The sequence below is a fragment of the Leiobunum rupestre genome, chromosome 1, assembly GCF_980474605.1.
Source record: "Leiobunum rupestre chromosome 1, qqLeiRupe1.1.hap1, whole genome shotgun sequence".
In the NCBI taxonomy this organism is placed as follows: domain Eukaryota; kingdom Metazoa; phylum Arthropoda; class Arachnida; order Opiliones; family Sclerosomatidae; genus Leiobunum; species Leiobunum rupestre.
Genome location: NC_143384.1, coordinates 84,468,802 through 84,488,329, shown reverse-complemented (window position 1 = coordinate 84,488,329; position 19,528 = coordinate 84,468,802). Strand labels below are relative to the sequence as shown.

The following is a 19,528-nucleotide window of genomic DNA, read 5'->3' as shown; positions in this document are numbered from 1 at the left end:
ACACCAATTAGTTTCAAATTGTGGCCAATGGGTCTCTCATTTGGCTCAATTGGAAAATGATTGCTATAATTGGAGATTAATTGGAAATACAAAACCCAACTTGAAAAAATCATATTCCAATTGGAACTCACTGGTAATTATTGATTTTCCAATTGGAATATATGCACCCCAATTGGAACCAATGCATCCTCCATTGAGTCCAATTAATCCCCGGTTGGGATGGTGGAATACCAATTGGTACCAATATATCCTTCAGAAAAAACCATAAACACCAATTGGTTTCAAATTGTAGCCAATGCGAGGGGTCGGACATTCAGTCAAAATCCCGTACACTCCCTTCGAAATCCAAATCGAAATCCGAAATCACAACACGAAATCCAAAAAAAGATTTCGGATTTTGTCAAAATCCACTATTTTCCGAAATCCGGAACGAAATCACGAAATCCGGCACGAAATCACGAAATCCGACGCGAAATCACGAAATCCGACGCGAAATCACGAAATCCGACGCGAAATCACGAAATCCGGCCCGAAATCACGAAATCCAACGCGAAATCACGCAATCCGGAACAAAATCCAATACATTTATAATCCAGCAATAAATAAAGAAATAAATTAGCTTAGAAATTAACGAAAACTGTAAAAAAATATAATATTTTCTGTAAACGCTTAACAGGGTCGTCGAGAGCCACGTGATATTTTTTTGCTACTCTTTAAAATATATTATTCGCGATAACTTTCACAGGTTCTTCACTAGGTTGGGGCTTAAGTGTTTGGGGAGCTTAGCCTCCCCTAGCTATACCCCCCACAACTTCCTTTAGAAATGACTTGCGGAACTCAATTATTTGGCAACTAATAAGCCGTAAATGGCCTCGAACCCCTCTTCGTTTGTTGAAACAAGATTTGGGGATTTTTGGGTTTTTCCATGGGTTACCCAGTTCCGAATAAAGGATACTCGGAATTTCTCGAGCTCCACGTTTCTAGGAGATAGCGAAAAAGAGGTCGTGCGACTCGTGGTCATCGTGTCGACCTTTAGTTCTTTGTTTTCTCAGTAGTCTATTTTCAAGCGTCAATTTTAAACCTAGCTGCGGGGTTTTCAAGTCGTTAAAGTTGAACCAAAATGTTAGTATATTTTATAATTTGAGTTCGTTTATAAATTAGTTTAGAGACTAGAGCAAGACATAGTTTTGTAGAAATCACTTAAAATTACGTTGCTACAATGACTAAAGTAGTTGAGGAAAACGCATTTCAGAAGAAACCCAACGAAGGTCAAGCTATGTCCGAATCAGAGCGGTTCATAGAAGACACGAAGAATGAACTACCACCACAATTGTTCTGTTGTTTAATTAATACGGGATACGATACCGCCGACTCAATCAAAGAACTTAGTGGTATCGAAAATTTTTAAAAACTGGAATTATATTTGCAAACAAATCACGATATTTTTGAAGATGAAACTGCGGCTATTATGTTTGGATCATTCAAAAATCGACGAAGAAGCTTCCAAAAGCGTCATTGAAAGCCTTACTAATCAAATAAAAAAATATGCCAAATCGTCCACGCCCGAAAAATCGCTAGAAGAAGGTGTACACTACCGATTTGAGTGTTCTGCTGAGAAGAAGTGAATTTCTTGCTTAATTTGTGGAACATTCTCAAATTTAAAAAGACCAAATACGGAATAGGATATAATTGCCCAAATTACTATAGACATCTTACGAGATGCAATTCGCAATATAAAAGAAAATTATTGCAGCCAACCCTAACAGAAGCTACTTTTAGAGGATCGGACAAGAAAAAAGCGCGCCTAGTCTGTGATCAAGAGAAAACGTCCATTATAGATGTGGATATAGATAGTGTCGCCGAAGACCAGAGAAACGCAAACCCAACTGAAATCAACAACACACAAGGAAGCTCTGAAAACTCTCGTCAAGAAGACCAGGAACCTTCACCCACCTCGTCTAACGCTTCCAGCACGACCACTCAAAACGGTTCGGTTTTTTAGATGACCTCCCTTCTAAAGAGTCGAAGGGAGGACATTCTTCAAAAAACATATCTAAAACCAAGAACTTCAACTATTCCAGAACGGAAAGGATAAAAAGAAGTTTAGTGCGCGCATCTGAAGAAAAATCACAAACCAGAATGGACGATTTCTATCAGTTTTGGGGATAATCTAAAACTATCGCCGACGAAAATCCAGAGGTGTTCGCAGATTTACAACACAATATTACAAGTAACCACGTGATTAACAATGTTAACGATGGAACTAATTTAACAAAAAATTGCGACATCGGGGGCTTTCTTAAAACCTTATGGAAAAATTGCCACTCTAAAACTAATAGACATTTGGAAAGCGTTAAAAAATTCAGTATGGCATTTTTCATATTAGCCGGATCGTTGGCATATTCATTTTTATCCCAAAACTTGTCCACTGCCTTACCTCCCAGGTAGCAATGGAACGTTTGACTTTGGTCGATTTTTAGTTTTTGGGTTAAAATAACGTTTTCAGGTCTTTTATCAACAATCGCTCTACGTTTATAATTAGTGAATAAAATCAACAGTTATCAAGAATTTCGTAAATAAAAATATCAACGTAGTTATGACGCCATAAAAATTAATTTTGTAAACGATAATGTTTTTAATAATATATCTGTAAAAAATCCACGTTTTATTTTTGTTTTGTATTTAACAATAATTTCAACGTCAATAATCAACGCCAATAACATGTCGTTTTAGTCTAAAAGGTCTTACATTTTTATGAATGGTCTGACAACCCTGCTTTAACAGTTATAGCGATCTGATTTCTATCCAAAATAATCGGAAACTATTTTGTTACAAATACATTATTCGGGTACAAATAGCAACCTCAAAGATAAATATTTATTATATATTTGACTTATTTCTTGCCCCGGTTACTTCCTTAATTTTCCCGCCCAATAAGTTTATATGTTTTAGCAAAGATTCGCCTTTATAGACAACGCTTAATAGTACCGGTGTGTTTTATTGGTTTTATTATCCCACGGGGACATGCGGCTGAAGTAACTATGCGCTTTGCGCTAGCGTGACTCGCGGATCTATCACAGTGTACGTCTGTTAGGTAATTTAACGGTTTGACGCGTGCCAGCATTGAAATGGTGAGTACGTTAAGTTTTATATTTTACTAGTCAATAATTGTTTATATAGTTGAGCTTTAAAGTTCGAAAAACTGTTTATATATATATTTCATAACATAAACGTACGTGCCGCTTGTAAGAACCTTGCGTGTGGTTTGTCGGTTTTAAGCCTTGGTCAGGTCTTGGAATAGGATAAATTTAATAATACCAGTCTACATTATTTAGTAACAAAAACAACTACGAATGGGTTTATATTTGCGTTCCTAATAGTTAAGTATTTAGGTTAGTCAATACACGGTATCAGTCTACGCTCCCCTAACATTGGTTTTGTGTGTTAATATTTAGGCTTTCACAAATTTTCAGTTTTTCATTTAAAATTTCACCAGAAAAGGTTTTTTGGCTGTTAAATTCAAAACCATAGTTTTCGAATTAACTTTTTTGGAAAATAGCTGGGGTTCCCAATAAATAAAGTGATAGATATTTTGTTTTATGTGTGGCTATTTGGTATTTCAGTTTGGCATTACTCGCAGTCGGGGGTCGCATATGGGTAATTGAAATTTGCATATTTACCAAAGTTAATAAATTAGATAGTTGCCTACTTGGAAATACAACATATTAGTCTGTGAGGATCTCTTAGCGGTGGTTTTCTTTGTGAAGTTAATATCTAGGTTATTACAGGGATTTTTAGTTGTTATTTTTGATTTCCACAAAATTTAATTTCTTTCAAATTTCATCAAAAAAGGTTTTTGGCCTTTCAATTCCAATCCAGAATTCTATAAGTAACTTTCCATTTGAAAAATAGCTGAGGTTCCTAATAAATAAAGTGATACATATTTTTTTTAATATGTGGCTATTTGGTATTTCAGCTTAGCGTTAGTCGCAGTCGCATATGGGTAATTGAAATTTGCATATTTACCAAAGTTATTAAATTAGATAGTTGCCTGCTTGAAAATACACTATATCAGTCCATGAGTATCTCTTAGTGGTGGTTTTGTGTGTGAAGTGTATGTTTTACCTAGTAAATTGGGGAACCTTTTGACTGATACTACTTTTCGTATATACTTTATTCCAACATGGAAGAATTTATTGTTTCAAATCGTCAGAAAAGAAGGCGTGTAGCTACTGCGGTAAGCTTGCAAATGCAAGCTTTAATTGACTCTCAGATTGAACATGATGAAACTACTGAACCTAACCTTGAGTTACCATTGCCTCTAGCTGAGAGCCCTATATACTCTGAACCCACATCAGAATTAGCTGCAAACTCTAGTTCCAGTTCTGAAAGTACAGAACCATCATCTGAGGTTTCAAATAGTTCCAGTTCTAGTTCTGAGGGTGTAAATTATGATATACCATTTGAAGAAGAATTGGAAATCGAAGATCAGCCTAAGTGCTTACGAACTGATTTACAGAAATGGGCTCTTAAACATAAAATAAGTCACGAAGGGTTAAATGATCTCCTCCGCACCCTTCATCCTCATCACCAAAACCTACCACTTGATTCGCGAACATTATTACAACTTAACCGGTCATCTGCGATAACAGTAGACAAATTAGAAAATGGGGAGTATCACCATTTGGGACTTAGAAAAGGCTTATTGAAAAAAATTGAATCTGGTTTGATTAATCCCGAAATGAATGAATTAACTATCTCAATAAATATTGATGGGCTACCCATCTATAAAAGTGTCAGAGGAGAATTTTGGCCAATTTTGGTCCGTTGTGTGCAGACAGTTGATACTTACCCTTTTCCAGTTGGAATATTTTACGGGACTGGAAAACCAGATTCAATTGGTGCATTTCTAGTGAAATTTGTTGCAGAGACTCTCGATATTCTTCACAACGATATCCATGTCCAAGATAGAGTATTTACTTTAAAAATTGGAGCGATAACCTGTGATGCCCCAGCAAAGGCATATCTTAAATGTATAAAATATCATAGCGGTTACTGGGGTTGTGACTATTGTGAGGTGAAAGGTAACTATACCGATAAAGTTATCTTTGATGAAATTGACGGTGCATTGCGAACTGACTTTAGTTTTCGCAACAAAACACAGATAGAACACCATATGGCTCATCAAAACTCTCCATTTTTAGATTTACCAATTGACATGATTAAAAATTTCCCCCTGGATTATATGCACCTTGTGTGCATTGGTTGCGTGAAACGCATAATCAAAAGTTTTTCACAACCCAAATCAAAAACTAAACAACCAACTCATATAATCAATCAACTATCCATTAAAATGTTAGAGTTTTCTCATCATACACCCATGGAATTCTCACGTAAGCCACGTAGTCTTAAAGACATTGAAAATTGGAAAGCCACGGAGTTTCGCCAGTTTTTATTGTATACTGGAGTTTTTGTTTTTAAATCTGTTCTTCCTGACAACTTTGTGCAACATTTCCAAATTTTTCATTGCGCGATTTATATTTTGTGTATGCCAGAGCCAAATGAAGAATTGATTAACTACGCTGAGTCACTTTTAGAAACATTTGTCACAAGTGCGCAAGATTTTTATGGCCGTAGCATTTATGTTTACAATATTCATAATTTAATTCATCTTGCTCCACATGCCAAATTGTATGGTAGCTTAGATAATTTTTCTTCATTTCCTTATGAGTCGTATTTGGGGCGGTTAAAAAAACTGGTTCGAAGCCCACACAAACCACTACAACAAGTGGTAAATCGATTGACGGAATTAGACCAAGTCGAATTGAATAGTTCTCAGCAACGGCGTCTTGAGCCAAAAATGGAACATAAAAATGGACCTTTAATTGAAAATGTTCGTGGGATTCAGTACAGGAAACTCATATTTAATGGCTTTACTTTCTCTATTAAGAATGGCGACAATTGTTGTAAAATGCATGATGGAACCATAATTTTAATTGAGAATATTGTAAAAATTCCTGCTAAGTTTGTCTTTATTGGGAGATCTTTTAAAAATGTTTCCGATGCCTATTCATATCCTTGTCAATCTTCCAAATTGGGAATAAATAAAGTTAGTAGACTATCAAGCTTGAAGTCTTGGGGTTTAGAAAAGGTTTCCCAAAAGTGTTATTTTTTACCAATTTCAGATACATCTGGAATTTCAATTCCGTTATTACATACTTTTTGAGTATATTGTATTCCAAAATTGAGTCATGCTTTAACAAATCAAAATTCAACATTTAACTTAATCTATATCTTTCCAGATGAAAAAGTTTTTTATATGAAAAATGATAGAGAAATACCGTCGTTACTGATACTGTAGAATATGTAATAATTTCAAATCTCTAAAATGCATGTTTTAGAATTCATGATTTTTTTCTTTAACGACTTCCATAGAAAATATATGATAATTGGCCTGAATATCTAGTTTTAAAAGAGCCTCTTCAGTCGGAATGTTGTTTCATTTAAAAATAGTTAATTGTTAGAGTTAATTTTTTGTAAATAGATTAATTTTTATTGGTTAGAAGGGGTTTTAGTTTGAATTGGTTATCATTTGATTTAGAAACGCTACTTAATTGTGGAGTTTCAAGAATTGTCATCTACGGGTGACAAAGAAATTGGTGTTATTTGTTCGTCGTGGTACAACCCCGTAAAAAAAGAGACATTCTGGCCACCATTTGTGTCCAGTCAAAAACTAGTTAAATGTTTGTTAAGCAATGAGAAACCAACTCATTCATGGCGAGTATACAGTATATTGCGCACTTTCTATGAAACAGGTAAGTTTTTATTGGAACTGAACCAATATATAATTAATTTTTAAAACAATTTAGAGATATAATTTGACAATTTGAAATATAAAATTTATTTCAAAAAGTGTTTTTAAAAATTAGCTACATTTTGGTTCGGATGTTATATTTTATTAAACTATGTTAATACGGCATTACTTATTGCAGACGATTTCAAAATAGCTAAAGAAAAACTCATAAAATATGAGAATCAATCTGATGCCGGTACTGAAAATGAAAATGTGGAAGAAAGTGGAAAGAAGAGAAAGCATAAAGCTCCTAATAGATATGATTGCGATTTAAGTGACTATGGTAAATGTCTTACTAATTCAAACTAAGTAATTACTTTAAATGTGATACTTTATTTAAAGGGAAAGCAAAACATAAGAAAAAATTTTCAAAGTCTACACCTAAGATGCCACCAAAAATAGATTTACCCAAAGTCCCTTATTTCCCATCTTCCGGTTGGTATATATATATTTTTTAATTTATTTTAGCAAGGTAGGGAAAGAAGTCACATGGAACGACACTACAAAGTTAATTAGAGTGAAAAATATTACTTTTTGTGTGGAATTATGGAAAGTTGTATACGACGATTGTAGTGGGGTGGGGGAGTGGCTAGCATTTTCACCTCTCAGCGCGAGGAGGCGCATTGGATCCCAGCTAGTGGCACTGGGTAAAAGCCTGCAACCCCTCATCGAGCCCCTCATGCGTTGAGTTTGCAAGTTCTCTCCCCACTGGTTTATAGTGGTTTTCCCTGAGATCTTCGGTTTCCTCTTTCCATAAAATCTTGCTAAGGTTAACGGTAATAGTTAGTGTAGGGAGCTGTCGGCTAGCTCGCGTGGCATGAAGGGCTTGCCACCACCCTCAAACGAATTGTAAACTGGTCACCGGTAAATAAGGCATTAAACGTACCAAGCTGACTTGGGCCTGCGGTGGTGTCTAAGGTATTAGCCTAGCTAATAATTTATTATCATTAGCCTAGCTGATTATTATTATTACTATATTAAATGCTGTTTTATTAAGAATTTTCATTCACCAGCATATGAATTGTATAAAATAAAATAGTAATTAAAATAAATTTGCTTCTGTTAGGTGATAAAAGCAAAACTGTTTTGAAAAACCAGTCCAGTGATCTAAGTATTTCCAAGAGTTCAAAATCTATTTCGCAAAACATTTGTGATCATTCACAGTCTAGTTCTCAAAACATTTGCGACATTCCAGAGTGCAGATCTCTCAGTTTTGACTGTGAAATTTCTGGTACGATAATATGTTAAACTTATTTAGTGAAATTTCATTATCTCATATTATAATTTTTACAGATTCTAATGATTTTGATGAACTAAAACACCCTAGTGATTCTCAAAGTGATGATTCTGATGGACATATATTTTCAGAGAAAACCAACCAAATTGGTAATAAGTATATTGTAATTATTGAAGTTCTTTCGCATTAAATAAGTCAACTAGCCCAAAAGTATATCATCAACATTTTTAACAAAAAATATTTATTTTAATTTTATGTATCAATATAGTTTCAAAAAATACGGACTCCTCAGCTACTTCAACCCAACTATCCTTAAAAAACTCAGGAGGCGATATTTCTATTAAAGGTACATCACAATTTTTTTCATGTTATGCAATTTAATATGTCAATTTTTATACTTTTTTTTTAAACGGATAGTTTTAGAACAACTTTTAAAAAATCAAGACTACATGAAAAGACAGTTGGAATCAAATTCCAAATTGTTACACAAACTGCTTTTCAATACATCTATAACTACGAAATTAGATGTAGAAAAATTGGAACTGCAAATTCCCGCTAATTCCTTAGATGATTTAAATGAAATTGATAAGTTTGTCAGCTTAGAAGCAAACCAAATTACTTTGGTATTATTCATTCTTAGTTTTAGACATAAATTGATATTATTACATTATTTAAATTTTTTTTACTTCAATGTAGATATCTTATCTCGGAGGCCTGGGGGGGAAATCAATTGGTGACTGTACGAGGAAAGTTTTGGCATCCCTTCTTACAGATAACTTAGGCGTCGATCTGAATTGGGCAGGTCACCACAATAAAACGGCATTTAAAACTTTAAATGTTAAAAATATTGTTATTGGTAAATTTAAATCACTATCTAAATAGAAAATAATCCTAAATGACTCAAATTATTATTTTAGCTGCAGTGCGTTCAAATCAGAATTTCAAAACGGCTGAAGAAACACTTATCCACGGTGCAATCAAGGATTGGTTAAAGTACTCCAGAACTAGAATAAACAACCGAAAATCATCAAGAAGTGATACCGCGTCAGTCAGAAATGGAGGTGATACCGCGTCAGCCATAAATGGAGGTGATACCGCGTCAGCCATAAATGGAGGTGATACCGCGTCAGCCATAAATGGAGGTGATACCGCGTCAGCGATAAATGGAGGTGATAAAGCGTCAGTCATAAGTGGTGATCTCATGACAGCTAACGATGAAGAAGCTCGAAAAATACTTTTCAACATGATTAATTAAATTGGCCAAACTTTATATTATTCCAGATAGGAACTTTACTAGTAAAATTTATTAAAAAAAATGTTACACAACATTTTACAGGAAAGCGTTCTGTGATTTAAAATTACTAAATTGGCCAAAACTTTAGTTTATTCCAGATAGGAATTTTACTAGAGAAATGTATTATAATAAAAGGTTAATGTCGACATAATACAGAAAAGCGTTCTGTGATTTAACATGACTAATTAAATTGGCAAAACTTTATTTTGTCTAAATAGGAATTTTACTAGTGAAATTTATTACAAAAAAATTTTAATCTCGACATTATACAGAAAAGCGTTCTGTGATTTAACCTTAATTATTTTAATAACTGGGTTCGGAACTCATAATTAACTGTGATATGACGGAGCTCAAGATATAGACTACTTTTCAATGATTCATTGGCTAAATACTTTGTTTATCAAATATAAGATTTTTACAGCTCTGAATTTAAAAATGTTGATCTCAACATATAAAACAGAAAAGTGTTGTAATTTTAATATTTAAATTAACAATGTAAGAGTTTTAGTAACTCGTAAAGTAGTACCTGATGTTTCTTTAAAAATAAATTGTTTTAATCATAACTTTTTTTGGTATTCAATATTATAGGTACATATTTTGGGCTAACAATTATTTTAATAAATAAAAATCGGTTTGTATTTCCGCTGTGGTGCAGCTGCTGGTGTGAACTTAATTGTTTTAAAGAATAATGACTAACTAGACGTATATTTTAAATTGTCGATATTTGGTCTGCATTATTACCATATTTACGTTTTTAAAACCGTTTAAAAAACGAGGGTTTAGGCGGACATTCATCAACCAAATGTAACGTTTTTCTATCAACTATTCATAAACGTTTTCAAAACCGTTTATTAACCTGATTTAACCTATTTATAAACGTAGATTTAATGTTATACGTATACTCCAACAACAGAGAAAAGGCTCGAAAAACGTTTTTTTAACGTTTAATGTTGGTTGATTAATTGTTTATAAAACGTTGTGTTAATATCGTTAAAGATATGTATATTACAAAACGTTGATATTTGGTTTGTGGTATTAACGGATAACCGTTTTTTAAACCGTTTAAAAAACGAGGGTTTAGGCGGACATTCCTCAACCATTTGAAACGTTTTTTAATGGACCATACTTCAACGTTTTCAAAACCGTTTATCAACGAGATTTAGCTACCTGGGCTTCTCTTCGTCAAGTACGACGATACTTGTTTGAAGAATGGAAACCACTAAAAGAAGGGGAAATTAGGATTATTCCTTTGCTGGAACACCTAAAAAGATACGACGTTAGTCATAAATATGTGGCAATAAGTGAAGATGGAACTAGAATTTTGCAAAGAATCGACTACGACCAGTGTACAAACAGCTGCGTAGGATTTGTAAAACCAATCAACCATTGCGGTTTTCCTAAATTAAACTCTATGATTTTTTCATCAAACGAAAATGTTGCGCAATTCTTCGAAAATGAATCAAAAGCCAACGTTGCGTACGTATTATCCGTTCAACCATTGGATCCTAAAACACCGACCATGTGCCTTTGCGTAATGGGATCGGATAATAAATTTTCATACTTAAATGTCATTGATCGGTGGAAGTTCCTAGTTTCGGAATGCCAAAAATTTGACATAACAGTAGCGTCTTTCTCCAGTGATGGTGATCCGAGACTTTTAAAGGCCCAATCGGAAATATTTTCTGAAAAACGGCCTTTGGGAAATAAATCTCCTTCCGCGAAGGGTCTCATTCCGGAAACCTGGAACTAGTATTTACATTGGGACCAAATTAAGATGCAGACTTTTGAAAAGTTCAGTTGTGCTTCCTATGGGACGTGAAGTATGTTCAATTTCCCATTTAAAAATATTAGTTACTCGTAACTCGAAGGCGGATCACGGTCTACAAGAATCCGATTTAAATCCAAAGGATAAGCAAAATTTTGCGGCGGTCGAACGAATAATGTCTTTAAATACTGAAAATATTCTAAATGAAAAAGTGCCAAATAGCCAAGCAACAGTGACGTACTTGAAAATTATGAGAGCCACTACATGTGCTTTCCTAGAAAAAGATAAATAACTTCTTGAAAGGATTAAGATGATGTGGTGGGCTGTGTTTGTTCTTCATTTTTGGAGACTTTGGCTTGAAAAATCTGAATTTTACAACGTTAATGACAACTTCATAACTTCTAATTGCTACACTTGCATTGAAATTAATGCCCACAGTCTCGTTGCCCAGTGTTTAACGGAGAATGGTTGTTGGGACTTTTTCTGGCCTCATTTAACCGGATCTCAGCCATGCGAAAAGTTATTTCGAGCAGCTCGGAGCATGAGCTCGGTTTTTTCTACTATCACCAACTTTTCCTTGTTGGGATTTTTACGTCGTGTGCACCGTTTAGACGTACAAGCTCAGTTAGCTAAGGGTGGGCTGAAGTGGGCTTTAGCCCCCCTGCATTTCTGAGAGGAGCCACATATTTATATTAAAAGGGCCACATATTCATAATTAAGAGGCCACATATTTTAATTTAGAAATTTGTTTTATGGCGAAGAAACGTTTTTCTGGAAAAAATCTTTCAAAATCAATTTGTTTACTCAAAAAGGTTGTAGACCATAAACATATAGATTCGGGAGGAAGGTAGCGGATATTGAGATAAAGTTGAAAAGAAAGGGGCTTATGGGAATTTACGGAAATATCCAGGCATGCACGTGTCCTCTCATGCAGGTCAGATACAAGGTCAGTAGGGGGTCCAAAAACGCGACGAGAGCGGCAACAATAAAACGACCTTGCTCTTCTCGCTTCCTGGAAAATTTTGGGTTTTTTCGATTTCACCACTTTTGCGAAATATGGTCAATCCAAGGTTCCCGCTAAGGGCCACAAAATTCTTAGGGGCCACAAAATAATTAGCCCACCTGTGAAAAAACCTTAGCGCCGCTACTGGAAAATATCTTCAAATACCCCAAGCAAAAGAAGGATGGAAAGCGTTTTTTTCAACAAGGCTGTAAGAGTTTGGTAATACCAACTATTGCTGAAATATCAAATGCTATAAAGTCATCAAGAGAAAGTACTATTGAAACCATTTCTTCATTAGGGATGGATAACGTAACTGAAGCATCTGATTTCGAACTAATCATGAGCCTTCTACCTTATTGTAAAAAACCGTCTGTTAAAAGAAATACGAAAAAAAATCTTTCGGGAAGCATAGAGTACTATGACGACGAAGACGTTTTAGATGTCGATTGTGATATTCAAAACAATACGGAGGTTGAGGACCTTACCGGAATAGCCGAAGATTTGGAAACAATGTCTTTAACCGTTTCCCCAAATACCATTTTACCAGAAATGGTGCGAATGAATACGTGCGGTAGTGGTTTGCCTCATTTTGAAATTAAGATGACTTCAACATTAATCTCAAATACCGAACCATCTACGGCTATTTCCTTGAACGACTCTTCACCTTTTACGGAATATATTCATAATGGCCAAAAGGTGTTCATTAGAAAAACAACTGCCCTATGGTTGTTGAACTCTAATGAAAAGCTCTCTAATGACAGGTTACTTCGGGTTAGAGGCGAGGTTAGAGACGATGTGTCAAAAACAAAAATTTCTTCAAATAAAACGCGCAACGGTGTTACAAAATCGGAAGAAATTCAAGTCGGTGACTTATGTGCATTTAAATATGAAGCAAGTTTTTTACTAGGAAGGGTACTTCAATTTTCATTCCTTTCTGGAAAAAATGCATCAACAGAAGTTACTCGGGCCAGTATGCTAAAATTAAGGGAGTTGATATTCTCGCGTGTTTTTCTGGGGTCTCGGCTCTCGATTGAAATCACGGTGTCGTATTTAACCAATAATAAGGTTACCCTCTCTATGACCTTAGTGGATTTCTTGCCTTTTTTAATTAATTAATTAATTTTTTTAAATTAGCAAATTTCGTTTTTGAAGCCATAATAAAAAAATTGCATTCAGCCCGACAATATTTCGACTTTCTTTCGTAGCCGCCATTTATACAAAACAAACCACGTGATCACGTCAAGTTGAGCAACGGGTTCAGCAAGACAAGCGCTTTTGTAAACAGTAGAGGTTAACGGTAATAGTTAGTGTAGGGAGCTGTGGCATGTAGGGCTTGCTACCACCCTCCTACGCTTTGTGACCCGGCCACCTGTTAAAAGGCATAATATGTCGCTAGATGACTAGGGCCTAAGGTGGTGCCTTGGGTATTAGCCTAGCTGATTATTATTATTATTATTATTATTATTATTATTATTTACTGCGCAGAGGCAGATTCCGAAAGCTTTTTCCGATAGCGTCGATCAGCATTCTGCTTCATGCCATGAACTTATGCACAAGCTTCTTTGGATTTTCTCGCTCCTTTATAAACCCGCCTTTAGGCCTATGCATTAATTGATTGTAGTTTTAGGAGGCAACTCCTTTATATTGTTTATAAATATTAATAATAATAATAATAATCAGCTAGGCTAATATCCAAGGCACCACCTTAGGCCCAAGTCATCTAGTGACTTTTATTGCCTTTATACCGGTGGCCGGGTTACAATGCGTAGGAGGGTGGTGGCAAGCCCTTCGTGCCACGCGACACTAAGTCAGGGGAGTAGGAACCAGGGGGGGGGGGCAGGGGGGCAACGCCCCTCCCTAGAATTTTGCTGGGAGGGGCAACTAATGTTATTGCCCCCTCCAACTTTTAGGTGAGTTGAAATCTTCAAAAGGCTCAAATTCTCATTTTAAAAGCTTATTAAGCTTATAGAACCATCAATTTAAATATTAGTAAAAAGTACACAGGCTTTCGGAGAAGCTACTTCTCATTAAAAATTAAACCCCATTCTGCAGATCTCTTTTCGTTTATCTTTTCCCCCTCCAACTTCTAGAAAGTTCCTACGCCCCTGCACTAACGATCGTAAGTATCTTCACTAAGCTGCGTGGAATCATTGCCACCCAAATACGAACGAAACCTTTGATGATACTTTTCTAATGTGCCGCCATCTATTTAAAAAAAGTGAACTACAAGTCTTAATTAAAAAAAACAGGTTGTGATATAGTTCGTTTAACCAATCCTAAAAACCACGTAGCTCATTTTTAGTGTTTTCTGGCTCATGGTATGATTTTTAATCGTTTCCCCCGTGCCCCCCATATGTATCCGCCACTGTCGCCAATCTATTTTTAGAAATTTTGTTAGGTAGACACAAGTCAATCAGAACTTAGCCATTAATTACGGTAATCTATGTTATTTTTTGTATCTGTGATAACATTTGCGATACCACTCTACCAAAAAAAAGTTAAATGGCTCTGTGCACGAATAGCTTGGGAGAGCGTTTGGGGGTCACGGAAGGTGGACCTACCGACTAAAAAATAAGCCCGGTGGTCGCGGAATCACGGAATCGCTGAATGATAACTTAACGCGTAACGCGAATAACTTAATCGACATTAAATAATAACGACTTGTTAAGAATTGAAAAAACTGAATTTAATTGAAAATATAGAGAGGGGTTTAAAAAAATAGAATTGATAAAACTTGGTTTAAAAAACGCAGAAGGTCTCGAAAAGGGTTTCACTTATCTCTCGGAAAGAACAAGGTGAGGTCTAACTCCAGCTTCGGGCCGGTCCTCGGGTTTTGTACCCTGGGAGTGGAAACTTTTGGTCCGCTGACGCACGGATAAAAACTTTCCACGATTTCACCACGGAAAGAAACTGGGGACAATCATGGTTCCTTGGGACAATATTGGGGCTTTACAACTATTCTACGAGAAGCGAAGAATAAAAATGTGGGAAAATACACTTGGAAAAATTGAAATACGTATTAAAATTAAAAATGAATTCTCAATGAAATATACAAACTAAATACAAAAATTACGAAATCTTTGCGAAGATTTAACAGGCTCCTATTAAGCCTAACGGTTTGAAAACTTTAGTTTGAAAAGTGCGGTGTTAATGATCTAGGCAAATTTTCAACGCTAAATGTAGACATGATGTAGACCTCAGAGCCAGCAAGAATATATTTGGTTATTCACAAAGAAGACCTGATCACTAGATAAAATAAGGTTCGTGCGCGCAGCGTAGATGGTGTTTTAGGTAGGGGTCGGAATTGTTTATTCATTATTCACAAATTTTCCGATTTATTTAACAAACGTTGGTAAAAAAGATATCATTTTGACTTATTTAATTATGTTTTTTACGCAACCAAGCATTTATTTGGAAAAAAAGTGGCATTTATTTAAATAATTGTTTGTTTTATTTAAATAATAGGCTTATTCACTCGCGATTATTCAAACTTTTTATCATTTTTATTCAACTATTGGTTATTTAAACAAATATTATTTAAATAACGCCGGGCTTATTTTATTCATGGATAAAAATTAATCGAAATCCGAGCACTAGTTTTAGGCTTTTAGCCAAGAATCTAATCGGTGGGCTGCCAGCCATTCGATTAAGCGTTCTAGTTTGTTATCCGATTTCTATGGCTAGTGCGCCTGCCAATACTGATCTAAGGTTTCCGCAAATAATTCACCCGAATTCTACTGATAATTTAAAACATATAGGCCTAGATATTGCTAATTCATAATTTTGTATAATTTAAGACTAATTTAGTAGTAGTTAGTAAACAAAGTGTAATTAAGGTGTTGCAAACCCATTTCTACGAGTTTACGCGAACGTCTGCAACGTTCAGGAGATAGGTAGACGTTCGCGTAAACGCCTTGAAATGGGTTTGCTGAAACTCTCTATTACCTAAACACTACCATCGTCAATACATTATGTTACAAGATACAAATGTTTATGGAAATGTTACCCCACACAAATGGCCCTCTCTAGCTTCAAGCAGCACTGCAACAAATCTCTCTAGCGTAACTGTCTCTGTATAGAAATTGTCACACTTATGCCTTAATATTAAAGACTTAAGGTGAAATGTATATCGATTTGGCTTTGATATTAAACACGTTTTAAATATTTACTGAGTTATTAAGAATCGTCGAGCCATAATTTTTTATGTTAATGAAATCCCGACCTGCGCTTTGAAGAAGTGATGAGTTGAACTGGAAAATTCGGATCTAGGATTTAAAAATCGGCTTTATTTTACATGGAATGAAATTATCAAAATAAAGAATTAAAAATAATTGAAAGTGTATTTTGGCTTGCGCAATTAGACATTTTTGGCAAATTAGATCTAGCACCAACTAATATTTTTAAAATTGTGAAATATTTTCAGAAAACCGTGTCCCCTGGCTTGAAAAATTCCATATTCTAGCGATTACAGTTTTTCTTAAATTAACTTTTCGAGCAAAATATTTCGTCATTTATAGAACCGTCCTTATACAATTGTCAATTTTTGTCGATGTTACTTAAAATGCAGTGGTATGTTTCATAAATTGAATCGTTTTTAAAACCATCGAATTAAAGATTATTATTATTCTACTAAACAAATGCGTTAATAACTTCTTAGGTAACATTATTAGGCATAAAATCTTTTAGTTTTTAAACGGTATTTGTTCGGAAAATTACTTATATAATGTTGCTAGATACATATAAGACTATTTATGTAAGTATGTATGTCCAGCAATTTCCTTCCCATCGTCATTAGTCCTACCTTCTTCAATAATATCAACGGCAAATATTATTTCGATGAAATAACGGCGGTCCCGTAATAAAAGTAAGAAACCAAATTCAGTCTTGAATTGAAGGATTCCGAAGAACAAAATTAATGTTAATTTTAACATGAAACTAACCAAATATATTGAGATTGAACAGATTTATTAAATGAATGGGCAAAACCATTATAAGTGTGGTATACGTGAACAGCAAAGTTTAGTAGAGAAATTCGCTAAGCCTATGCTGAACCATGGCCCATGGCTGAACCGTGTCAATGTGCCATAATTCCGGAAGCTGATGAAGATACTTTTTAAGATAAAGTAGGGTACGCGATGATACAGAAATTGTATATGGACACTACTATGCAATAAAACATTTTACGTTGGTTTCTGCGATATTTAAGTTAAATTTACTTAAAGTTGACACGCACAAAATGTTTTTTTTTAATGAATTATAATTTACAGGGACTCATCGGTTCTAAGAAGACCGCAGGCTTAAATTGTTGAAATTAACCTTAAAGCAAGTGGTGGCTCCTGTGTAGTAGTAATCTTTCATAATATGTCGCTGTAGTACACAATTTCAGTTCTATCATTCATACACCTTGCGGCGTGAACTACCAGGTACCCCTTACACTGATGCATTTTTGCCAGGATTAGTAAATTTTCAAATTGATAAATCATTTTGTTTTGGATTTTTTAGTTTAAAATATATTGCAAATTGTCTAGTCTGTCTTTCTAAAAGACTTTTCAAGGTAGTTTGCTTGTACCTTTTCTAATACAGTTCTAGGCTTTTAAATTCTTATAATATCATTTTGCAAGTTGGAAATATGGCAAATAGCTCCGGTAAGGTCATTACTTAATAAATTTCAAAATTTCGCAATGTAATATAGATATTTTTAATTTTAGGAGGAAAACATAGACTAAAATTAGGAGACGAATCGTTTTTCTCTTTCCAACGGGAAAGAAACAAGAGGGGAATGTCAGTGGATGCTTTTGTGTTACTTCTTCTAAGAAAACTGTAAGTGTATTTGATTTTACTCTAACTTTAATATTATAAGCTTTTATGTATCAAAACAATTTTAAATAAGCAATGATGCACAAACTGCAGTTCCAATAAAGCGAACATCCATAATACAAGCAACGTCTGAGACTGGATCTGCTGGGTGCCTAAAAAGAGAAGACTTCTTATCTTTTGAAGACAAACAAACTCAAACAGAAGTTCTATACTTCAGAGATATTGGAACACAGACAGATTTCAAATGCTTCCGAATCCAAACTGACTTGAATATCTTTGCTCAAAATTTAAAAACATATGAAAAGCCACCAAAAGCTAGTACGTAGTTATGCTCCTAAATCATATAAATTTATTTTTTATGTAGGACCTGTCTCTCATTTGACATATGGTTTAGCCGTTGATTCTTCCAAAGTACACCAGAAAAGGCTATACAACAGTTGCAATGAATAACATCCACTGCAAGACACTCGTGTTAAAAAAAGTTTTTCACTGTGAAGACAAGTTTCTCTAATGTATGTTACTTCATGTATTTAATTTTCTCACGTACTAGTAAGGTCTTATTATACCATTGCTCATAGTAAGGAACGCTAGGATGAAATTTAGCTGAAGCTTCAGAGGATATGGAAGAGTCATCAACCTTAAAAGACGAATGAAAAAGAATCCCGAGCCAAGAGGTGCATGAAGTGGCTGGTGGCTTTGAAAATATAAATAATTTTATTTTTCACTTGGACATCTTCCTAATTAGGGCATGGGCATGAGGACCCCAGAGTCCGTGTCCTTAAAGGGATCCATAAAAGCACTTGCTCTCTGTTTTGGAGTATTTACATTTTTTTTTCTCCTGTAGTATTGCCCATGTTACGCAGGTACTCTGTTTAACCTCATAACAATTTTATTAAAACTATTTTTTTAATTATAATAATATGAACCTGGGGCTAAATTTTTAAAAACTAATTACTAGTCGCGCAAACTGTGGCGTCATTAAAAAATAATAATAATAATAATCAGCTAGGCTTATAGCCAAGGCACCACCTTAGGCCCAAGTCATCTAGCCTCCGATAGAGGCCGCCACGTCCCGTGCAAAGTACATCTACTAGCGGTAGTATGACAGCATGGGGGCTATTTAAAAGAGGTTGGTGCCACGCGGAGGAGAGAGGAGAGCGTTGTTCCGAACGCGTTAGGGATTGTCTAAGTTCCAGTGAAACTAACAACCAAGATGTTATCCGCCTACAGTCGGTTCGAGATCCACATAGTTTGCATCCCTACGTCATCAATGACGCAGTTCTAAGTATAGTTACATGCACCAAGAATAAATATGTAATTTACTCAAGAATGAACGGTATGATGTCGCCATTTTGCTGGTGTAGATTTCTCAGTAAAACGCAAGGGTTAACAGTTTCAACCGTCTGGTTGTGGATTTTAATAATTTTTAAATGATTAAGATTTAAGTTGCACGTTAAAAATGGTTAACTGCCTAGTTAAAATTGTTCGATAAGTTCCATTAGAAAGGGAGACCGAAATTTCTCATTTTATTCAATACCGAAGGTAAAAAGAGATATAAC

At 35.0% G+C, this 19,528-nt stretch overlaps 1 protein-coding gene across 10 annotated transcripts in view; it reads left to right on the top strand.

The window, feature by feature from the left end:
• LOC149968627 (uncharacterized) overlaps nucleotides 1-18,888 on the top strand; it is a 28,192-nt gene extending 9,304 nt beyond the window's left edge. For 3 of the 10 annotated variants that reach the window (XM_090172917.1, XM_090172926.1, XM_090172935.1), the window contains exons 2-6: nucleotides 17,736-17,797; nucleotides 17,861-17,972; nucleotides 18,043-18,287; nucleotides 18,334-18,481; nucleotides 18,548-18,888. In XM_090172917.1, coding sequence (XP_090029043.1) covers nucleotides 17,782-17,797; nucleotides 17,861-17,972; nucleotides 18,043-18,287; nucleotides 18,334-18,419 — 459 coding nt within the window. In that variant the 5' untranslated portion in view covers nucleotides 17,736-17,781 and the 3' untranslated portion in view covers nucleotides 18,420-18,481; nucleotides 18,548-18,888. The other 7 variants (XM_090172942.1, XM_090172908.1, XM_090172966.1 and 4 more) reach the window with 7 other exon arrangements.
• The last annotated feature ends 640 nt before the right edge of the window (nucleotides 18,889-19,528 follow it).